Genomic DNA, 10,787 nt, shown 5'->3' on the forward strand with positions numbered 1-10,787 from the left:
CTTCGACATTACATTAAGACTGACACAATTAACAATTCCTACAACATCATACCCGATCAGGGAGCAACACACAACTTCAATAGAAACCTGCTGAACAGAAGCTAATACATTTATTACTTCCAGCTCCTAGTCATTATCTTATTTTGCATTCATAAGCCTCATGCACCCACATAGTACATCCCTGTACATCAGTGTTTTTCAATCTTTCTAATGCCGTGACCACTTAATCCAGATCCTCATGTTGTGGTGACCCCCAAGCATAAAATTATTTTCGTTGCTTCTTTCATAACTATAATTTTGCTACTGTTCTGAATCATAATGTACATAAATATCTGATATGCAGGATGTAGTTTCATTCACTGGACCAAATTTGGCACAAATACTCAATATGCCCAAATTTGAATACTGTTGGGGAGGATTGATTTTGTCATTTGGGAGTTGTAGTTGTTGGGATTTATAGTTAACCAACAATCAAAGAGTATTCTGAACTCCACCAACAATGGAATTGAACTAAACTTGGCATATAGAACTCCTATGACTAAGAGAAAATACTGCAAGGGTTTGGTGGGCATTGACTTTGAGTTTTGGAGTTGTAGTTCACCTACATCCAGAGAGCACCATGGATTCAAACAATGATGGATCTGGACCAAACTTGGCATGAATACTCAATATGATCAAGTGTGAACACTGTAGAGTTTGGGGAAAATAGCCCTTGACATTTCGGAGCTTTCATTGCTGGGATTTATAGTTCACCTACAATCAAAGAGCATTCTGAACTCCACCAATGATAGAATTGGGCCAAAGTTTCCACACAGAACCCCCATGACCAACAGAAAAATAGTGTGTTTTCTGATGGTCTTTGGTGACCCTCTGATGGTCTTTGGCACCCCACCCCCCCCAGGTTGAGAATTGCTGCATTAAACTAAAGCTCCCTAGCAGAAAAAAGCAAAGTACAGGATGACCTCTTTATCCATGGATTCACTTGTCCATACTCCAAAAAATAATCTCCCATGGATGTATTTGTGGGTCTCTCTAGATCAGGGGTTCTCAACCTGTGGGTCCCCAGATGTTTTGGACTTCAACTCCCAGCAATCCTAACATCTGGTAAACTGGCTGGGATTTCTAGGAGTTGTAGACCAAAATACCTGGGGACCCACAGCTTGAGAACCACTGATCTAGATCCTGCAGTGCCATTGTATGGTATGCTTTTGGCCTAAGTAGAGTAAAAACATAGGCTTTGCCATTATCCATGATTTCAAGTGTCTGTGAGAGATCTTGGAATGCACCCACATTAATATGGGATCATATTGCATTTCGCTAGACAGATAAATCCCAAGAATCCATAGGTTGGAGTCAAATTGGGATAACCGTGAAGAATAAGTGCACTTGCAGTGGCCCAAAGGGAATAGCAGAAAGAGTCAAGAGCTGAAAACAAGCTTATTTAAATAAAGAACTTTGATAGAAATCTTGCTCAATTCTTTTGGGGGAGCAAATACTACATGAAGTGCAGTGCACAAACATGGTTTTTTTTCCGAGAGACTACAGTTACTGCAAGGTGCTAACAATGTAAATTTTGTCCCTGGGGCAACCATGCAGGGAGAGAGAGAAAAAGGGAGAAAAATGGGAGGTTAGGTGTACTTGGCCTTCATTTCAGGTATGTGTGTGTGTGTGTGTGAGAGAGAGTTCCTACAGACATTTTCTGCAGCTTTATTAACCTTCTCTCAGTCGACACATGGCTGTCTAAAAAAGTAGGCCAATAATGAACCAAATTAAAAGTGTGCTGACCTGGGATGTGCAATGCCATTAGTAAGAGTATAGATGTGATCTGCTGTTTGAAGCACATCTCAGGGCACAGGTTGCCTCTTCTCCCTAGCAACCGTGTTGCCATAGCAACGGAATTTCGGTGGCCACCAAGACATCATGCAGCTCCATCCTTTCTTGTGCGACAAAAGTTACACCGAGTGGTTGTCCTTGAGTCATAATCTTTCCCAACTTTCATGATAAAATAATCTCAAGACAGGGATGCAAATGGACATGTCTCCTGCCTGTCGGTATGCCTTCCATGTCAGTGGAGTATGGAAACACTGCTTAAAGATACAATCCAAAATGTTGAACCATATGCCCTAAATAGGTTCAGCACCTTGGATAGTTCCTTGCCATAAAAGGGAACCAATGCACTATCCAGTTGAGTTGGGAGACACCAACCAATGCTGCCATCTGTTTGTCTATTCTATCTACCTAAGTTTTATGTAATGGTAGATTACTCTGGAACCAAAGAAGGACAAGATATCATATAGATAACATACCTAAAATGATAAAATAATCTTCTCTAGTGGCACTACCTTTCCATGGGCTCATTGTACCCTGTTGTGTTTACTGTCACTGTCAGAATCTCTGTCCTTTTCCATAATCTTCCATCTGGAAAAGGATCAGGCCTAAGAGCTGGCACATATAAGTCACCTGCCCTGCCATTAGGAAGATGTGGTTGTTCATATTCACTTGACAGAGGGGTGTATGCCATTGCTTTCTAAACTTCATGCCTGCCAAAGAATCCCTGAAGCTTGGAGAGAATTGTGGTACATTTCTTGGTACATAGTTAGTTAACCAGGATGCTGGTTGTGGGTCTCCTAACCTTCATGAACTGAGACACCACTAAACATATCATACCCTTCAACTCTCCCTATTAATCTTGCTTCAAAAAAATCTTGCTTTTCCCACTTTCCTGCTTTGTATTCAGCTCAATCCTTTGGGTGCAAACTGAGTTGAAAGTGCAAAAGTATTCATTCAGCTAATTTATCATGGGGTGGAGAGAAGAGCTGCCCTTCCCAATAGGCTCAGGCAAAAGCAAATTGCTGTGGTACCTTCTAGCTTAGATAAAGGCTTTTTATTGAAACAGAAAATTTTGTGATTCCCTGGTTGTGCAATAAGGTCTTTCCGGAATGTGTGTGTCTATATGTGTTATTATTTTATACTTTTAAAGTAAAAAAAAAAAAAAGCTTAGACAGGATAAAGCAAATTAATGGTATCTTAGGCGGTTGTAATAAAACTAAGGTTGGGTTCCTCAGAGAAAATGGTAATGAAATATGGGATAGCCTAATAAGCAGCTTTGGTTTCTCTTCTGGAATTGGCAGGGGAACACTGGATATGCTGTGTGTGTACCTTCAAATCACCTCTCGATTTATGGTGACCCCATGAATTTACAGGGGTTTCTTAGGCAAGGAATACTCAGAGGTAGTTTTTCCAGCTCCTTTCTCTGAAATATAGCTTGCAGCACCTAGCAAGCAATGAGAGTCACCCATCCAAGTATGTTTCCTAGCTTCCAACACCAGATGAGTTTTTGTGCCTTTGAGATATCCCAGCCTGGGTATGACATTTCGCCAATATATCACACAGAAGAAAACTGGGACCCTTTTGGCCACATAACATTACTAATGAGGAAAAACACAAAGCAAGGAGAGGCTGCAGCAGTTTGCTTTTGCTGGAGTCAACGGGGAAGAACAAGATTTGGCTCCTTCTCTTCTCTCTGCTGTGTTAACTGTTAGCACTGCTTGACTATCAAGCAAAAAGTGGGTGCTAGAAAAGCTGACTGGCACAACCGGGGATCACAGCCAGACACCATGAAGACATATGCCCTTGTACTTTTCTACTCTGCTGCTGAATACACATGCCCAGTGTGGAACATATATCATCATGCTAAAACAGTGGGTGTGGCTCTTAATGAGACATACCACATTATCACAGGATGTCTACACCCCACACCATTGAAGAAATTATACTGTTTAGCCGGTATTACAGCACCTGACATCCACCAGGAAGTAGCAGCCAAGAATGAAAGGAGCAAAGTAGTGACATCTCCAGCCCATCCCCTGTTTAGATATCAGCCAGCACACCAGCACCTTAAATCAAGAAATATATATTTTAAAGATCTATAGAGATACTCGCAGGAACATCTCAGCAAGTGAGAGTCCAAAAGTGGCAGGCTAAAACCTGGAACCTCAAGCCATGGCTGATACTGAATGAGAGACTCTCTCCTGGGTATGGAACTGAACAGACTGTGTTCTGGCACCATAAGATGCAGAGCCAACCTTAAGAAATGGGGCCACAAAGTGGAGTCCACAACATGCAAGTGTGGAGAAGAGCAAACCAAGACCACCTATTACAATGCAGCTTGAGCCCTGCCACATGCACAATGGAGGCCTCCTTATAGCAATAACAGAGGCACTCCAAGTGGCCAGCTTCTGGTCAAAGGATATTTAGTATAATGCCAAGTTTTTAAACTTTGTTTGTGTTTTTAAATATCCTCGGTTTGCTTCTGTCACAATAAATAAGTAAAGTTTGCTGGAGTGAAAGCTAGAGAGGATTCCTGTCCTTTTACTGGTTATGTGGAAAAGAGAATTTCAGCTAGTGTAGTTCAAAGAGTCATGGTTAATAATTTTTCAGTCTGGCAACACTATTTCATTCTCACCCATTTGAAGAAAAAGCCATTTTCACAGGCATTGCCATTTTGCCAAATGGCTGTTGCTAATTTCCCCTTTCCTTTTGCTGTTTTAGATATGTTGAGCCCTTGTTCATCACCTTTGTCAATGTGTAGTTTTTAAAGTGGAGATGGGAAAATATTACTCTAATGACGAAGAATCGTTACAGGGTTCAGTTCAAGATAGACAGACCCTGTACTTAAACCCATCTTTTCCATCCCACCTTAAAGTGGTAATTTCAAAGCAGGTGTCTCAGATGTGCAAACTGCTTTTTTTAAATGTTAAAGGTGGGAGAATGGGGAGGAAAAGGATGCTGTATTGATTTCTCCCTTGTAATTGCGTATGACTAGCATCTGGGCCAGAGAGAGAGGAAGCTGAGAGACAGCCTGGTAACATTTCCTTTTGCTATCCCTTTAATTCTAATGGGATGCGTGCTAACTTCATAGGTAAGGCAGCAGGTGTACAAACATGTATGGGTGGAGAGGGGAGGGCAGGGAGATTAGATTTCAAAGCCTCCTAGCCTGTCCTGGGAAAGGCATGTCTTGCTAGAACTCCTCTGTCTGGCATTATTATAATGCACATACACACAGCCAGGCACCGTTGCCAACGGTAGGGATTTTCCCAGCATTTAATTTTTTTCAAGAAAAAAAAGAGTAGTTGCAGGGCTCAAAGCTCCACCCTTGGATCTGGAAGTCGGCCTCTTAACCACAGAGCCAGAGTGGGAGCTGGTGGTGGCTGAATCCCATTTGGATGCATATGTATGTATGCCATAGGTTCAGCCATTCTCTTGTTTCACCTCCCAAGGCTAATAGCAACAAGAAGAAAAAGTGGACTAGAGATCAATGCTTGGGAAAGAGAAACAGGAGGAGCCGAGAACAAGTAAACAAGACCCCAGCTGGGACTTCCCTTGATTTCTTGCAGCCTCTGAACATTTAAATGCAAATGGAGATGAAAGGAACCATCAACACGCACGTGTTTAGTCTGTGCCTACTTGGGAAGAGAGGCCACTTTCTGTTTTGGAGCGTTCCCCACCTTTCTTGCTTTAAATAGTCCTCTGGCACTAAAAACCTGTTCCTGGACTGATCCTTGCTCAAGTTAAGCCTTGGATTTCCCCATATACATAGGAGCATATTAGAAAGATAATTAACAAGTTGAGGTCTAGGGGCAGTCATGGAGCCCAGCCAGGAATATAGTGTATTTTTCCACTTTAGCATGGGAGGATCGCTTTCGGAGAGGTAACATGGCACAGTCACCTCTGAGCTGAAGGTCCCTTCTTGTGCTAACATCTAAAGAAGATGAGGAGAATCCTTAACCCTCCAGGTGTCTTCTGCTATAGTATTTATTAGTTTATTTGTTTATTTATTTACAGTATTTATATTCCACCCTTCTCACCCTGAAGGGGACTCAGGGTGGATCACAAGGCACACATACACAACAAACATTCAATGGTGTTTTGTAGACATACATACATACAGAGGATTTTTTTTTTGGCATTTACACTTCGGTGCCTGGAGGTTATGCTTGATTCCGGCCACAGAGGGGAGCTGTCGCCTCATCCACTATGATGTTGAGTAATTTCGATCGTATTTCCTCCTCGCTCTTTGACTGCTGGCATTTTTATGGTGTTGTAAAATACCTCCCCCCCCCCCCACACACACTTTTAAGCTGTCCCTAATTTCTCTACTCACAGCTCAGCTGTTTTTAAATTGTTGAAGGCTTTCACGGCCGGAATCACTGGGTTGTTGTAGGTTTTTTCGGGCTATATGGCCATGTTCTAGAGGCATTCTCTCCTGATGTTTCACTTGCATCTATGGCAAACATCCTCAGAGGTAGTGACCTCACTAGCTCTGAGGATGCTTGCCATAGATGCAGGCAAAACGTCAGGAGAGAATGCCTCTAGAACATGGCCATATAGCCTGAAAAAACCTACAACAACCCACTGTTTGTGAATTGCTTAGGTGGACAGTAAGCTGGGCTTAACAGTCAGGTGCTGAATCCAACTCAGACTTCAAACCTGTCACCTTCTGGTCAGCAGTGATCTATTGCAGCTGGTGATTTCTTGAATCTCTTTCCTTTGGTCATGCTGACTATGGATTCTGGTATTTGAAGTCCCAAACAAACGGAAAGCCAAAGGTCCCTTAGACATATGGGAAATTTGGAATCTCTATTAAGCAGAGCGAAGCAAGATGGCTGCAATGTGTGCTTGTGCTAGAAACAAGATTAATTAGATCTTCAAGTGACATTTCTCTGGCAGGGTGCACTTTGGGATTAAGTGCTGTTCCTACTGGATCTGAACAAGCCTTAAAATTACTTTTCTAGAGCAGAGCTTCCTTTTCTCTTCCTGGAATAAATTCTGGGAGGAATCATCTAAAAGCAGACATCTTCTTTCCAGCAATATTCTAATACAATGTTTCTTGTGTGGGACCAGGAGGAATTTCCCTTCCTAATGTTTCAGGGACTAGCAATGTAGTTGTTATCCACTGACGACAAATGTTGTTTTCTTTTCTGGAAATTTGCCAAGTCTTGAGACAGAGTCACAATGGTCCTCAAGTCCCACTTTGAGTAGCTACACACCAGAAGAGAGTTGTGCCAACATATGATTTTCTGGGATCTACTTTGTTCATTTGTCTGGTGCATCTCAACATCTGTAAGAGACCCATTGCTGAGCAGCATCTGCACAGAGACTTGGGCAGATAGCCAGAGATGAGAATGGGATCCACAAGTACCCCTTGCTCACACTACATAATCACAGCAGTATGATTCAATGTTAACTGCCATGATTCTGTGCTGTGGGATCCTGGAATCTGGAGTTTAGGAAGCAGATTTATAATTGTCAACTAGAAAACTTTAGCTCCTCAAAACTCTAAGCCCCAAGTTGCTATAGGATGTAGCCAAGTTGAAATCACGGTACAATAATTAATGGTGTGAAATGATTGTATGATGAACCAGTCATCCTCATGCATCTCATAGACTGACATTTTTTTAATCATGTCAGAAGCGACTTGATAAACTATACTGACATGATCTACAAGTGGTGCTATGGGTCAGAGACAATATAAAAAGGAAGGGATGTTTTGTTAGTGCTGAACAATGGAAAATTAGGATTCCTGCACATTTAATTTAAATTTCAGCAAATTGACAACGGAGCACAACAAAAAGTTCTATCCACACTTCCTCTAAATGAGGAGTGGGTAGCATGTAGCCCTTCAAGTATTGTGGGGCCACAACTCCCATTAACCCCCACTATACTGCGACTGATGGGATTTAGGGCCCAACACCTGGAATGCCACACATTGCATGGGTTGATATTAAACAACACATACTTTTATAATGGGCCCCTTGGTGGTGCAGCGGGTTAAACTGCTGAGCTGCTGTACTTGCTGAATGAAAGGTTGGCAGTTCGATTCTAGAGAGCGAGATGAGCTCCTGCTGTTAGCTCCAGCTTCTGCCAACCTAGTAGTTCAAAAACATGCAAATGTGAGTAGATCAATAGGTACCACTTCTGCAGGAAGGTAACAGTGCTCCATGCAGTCATGCTGGTCACATGACCTTGGAGGTGTCTATGGACAATGCCGGCTCTTCAGATTAGAAATGGAGATGGGAACCACCCCACCCCCCAGAGTTGGACACAACTAGATTTAATGTCAAAGGAAGCCTTTACCTTTACCTTACTTATATAATAAAGTGCTCACTAGAGATTCTCCTTTCTTGTAAAGTCTAGTATGATCCAATATGATTTGGTGATGGCACCATACTTTAACCTGCTTCTTATATGACTGGTTGAGTTGGGTTGCAGGTGGGTAAATGCACAACAGGATGCCATAATGCCACAGTATGATGTGGCAGAAATCATGAGGGATCCAGTGTGGAGCCAACATATGAAATATGTCTTGTCCTTGCAGGTTCCAGCTCTGTTCATCACCCATAAATGCTCAATGATTCTCCAGATACTGTGTTTCCTGTTGTTTGTTGTGTTCTGATGCCACTTCTTTTCCTCTCCCTTTCTCCCATTCAGAGAACTCAGTGGCCGCCAAGTCGGGTGGCTGCTTTCCAGGCACCGCTTGGGTTAACTTGGAGCAAGGAGGCACCAAACTGGTCAGAGACCTCCATCCTGGCGACCGGGTGCTGGCTGCAGATCTTCAGGGCCGCCTGCTCTACAGTGACTTCCTTGCCTTCTTGGACCAGGAGGAGCCTCCCATCCGCAAGCTCTTCTACGTGATCGAGACCCGGAGCCCCCGGACGCGCCTGCTGCTGACGGCCGCCCACCTACTCTTTGTGGCCTCGACACAGAACAACCATTCCCAACCCCAGCCCATTTTTGCCAGCCGGGTGCAGCCGGGACAACGCATCTATGTGCTGGGCCATGGGGGGAGGACACTTTTGCCAGCCGCCGTGCACCGAGTGTCCCTGAAGGAAGAGGCCTCGGGGGCGTACGCTCCACTCACTGCTCAGGGCACCATCCTCATCAACCAGGTGCTGGCTTCCTGTTATGCCGTCATTGAAGAGCATAGCTGGGCCCACTGGGCATTTGCCCCTTTCCGGGTGGCACATGCTCTCCTGGCCATGCTGTACCCCGCTGGCCTCTCATCCCCTGCCCTCTTTCCGGCTACAGCGCCGGAGGATGCTCCAGGTGGCGTCCATTGGTATTCCCATCTCCTCTACCATCTTGGTCTTTGGCTGTTGGATTCTGAGATGATGCATCCCTTGGGCATGGCCAGCTGAGGGAAGTGGCACGATAAACTCCGCTTTGACCCATCGTAAGAATAAAACAAATCCAACCGGGGAGGGGAGGGGACGAAAGATGAAGAAAGAAAAGGACAAGACTTTGAATCGATAATAATAGTAGGACAGTCCAAAGTAGACTTTTTAAGGTACAGGAAGACCTGAGGAAGTTTTATGTTGCTGTCGTCGTCGCCGTTTTAGTTTATAAATATAAATATATATATTTTTATTTGATTTCTATTTTTTATTTTTTCAGTCTGTTTCATCGTTTTTGTTTTTTGTTTTTGTTGTCCTCATCTCCTGGATATTTATTTTCTTCGGTATTTTGAAATGTTTTAAAGAATATGAACCCAACCTTCAAGAGCCTTAAATTGTTTCTTTGATAATTTATTATCATGTGAACTGTACACTCACAGGGAGAAGAAAAAAATTATTTTGCGAGGCCAAGCAAAACTGCACAGAGTTCTATTTTTCTATGTGTCATGTTGTGTGTCCTGACTTTCCAAAAGTAGCCCTCCTGTCATTCTTCCCATTGATCACATTGCTTTGCCTTTTTTCTCCCAGCAGCGAGTCTTGGAACAAACAGAAGACCATGTGGAAGAGGGAGGGGGGAATCCATAAATTATATTTTTATACACAGAATTGTAAATTCAATTTTTTTTTGCGAGAGAGAGAGAGATCAATACTTAACAAGTCACATTTCATTTTTTTAAATAGTGTAAATTACAAGAATATATTATTTTAATTTAAATAGTATCAAAATGTAGTGTCATCTCCTGTATTGTTTCTGTTGTCTCCGAAACATTTTTGCTTTGTGTGGGAATCACTCCCGGCCCTTTTGTCCGTTCCTTGGAAACTCAAGACTGTTACACCACCTCCATCTCACCCATTTGCAAAGCTGTAGGGAGAAGAAGCTCTCTTATTTTTACCTTCCAAACCAAGAAGAAGAAATTTATGAGAAAATATTTTTTAAAAAGCGCACATGTTGGCTATTATGTGACAATGGAGACTAGTTTGTACAGAGCAGTGAAGGGGGGAAAGGATGTTTTGGATTAATAAACTGATAAATAACCGCTGTCAATTTACTAAAATGTATTTTTGAATATTTTGTAATAGTTTTAATAGTTTTATAGAAATAAAATGTGCCATGCACACTCTGGTTAGTATATAATAACAAAGAATTCCTGGTGCATCACATTGTTTTTCTTTTGAAATAGCTGTTTAGGTAGGAAACATGGATCGTCATGTCATGCTATGTTTTATTGACTGGCCAAAGCTGTTGAAATGTGACTTATTTGGGAGGAGTGTCAATTAAGGGGGGTACTATAAAGGAAACAGAGGTACACCATATCAGTTTACAATTTTCATTACCTTCACATTTTGCAAAAAAATATCAGTGGAAAAAAATGGCATTTCACTCTGGAGGCAAAGCGGACTCCTGTGGCCCATTCACACTGTAGAACTATAGTGCTATTATTCCACTTCCACTGCCATGTTCCCATCCCATGGAATCCTGGTTGGCAAATTAATATATATTCATTTATTGGGCCGGGCTGTAGCACAAATGGTTAATCGCCAGCAGCAATAGAT

General features: G+C 42.5%; 1 protein-coding gene across 1 annotated transcript in view; it reads left to right on the forward strand.

Annotated features, from left to right (window-relative positions):
• Nucleotides 1-10,270, forward strand: part of SHH (sonic hedgehog signaling molecule) — a 32,949-nt gene extending 22,679 nt beyond the window's left edge. Inside the window, exon 3 of the mRNA XM_060782583.2 lies at nt 8,491-10,270. Coding sequence (XP_060638566.2) covers nt 8,491-9,197 — 707 coding nt within the window. The 3' untranslated portion in view covers nt 9,198-10,270. The remainder of the gene's footprint in view (nt 1-8,490) is intronic.
• Nucleotides 10,271-10,787: the final 517 nt, after the last annotated feature.

The sequence above is a fragment of the Anolis sagrei genome, chromosome 6 (genome assembly GCF_037176765.1).
Source record: "Anolis sagrei isolate rAnoSag1 chromosome 6, rAnoSag1.mat, whole genome shotgun sequence".
Classification (NCBI taxonomy): domain Eukaryota; kingdom Metazoa; phylum Chordata; class Lepidosauria; order Squamata; family Dactyloidae; genus Anolis; species Anolis sagrei.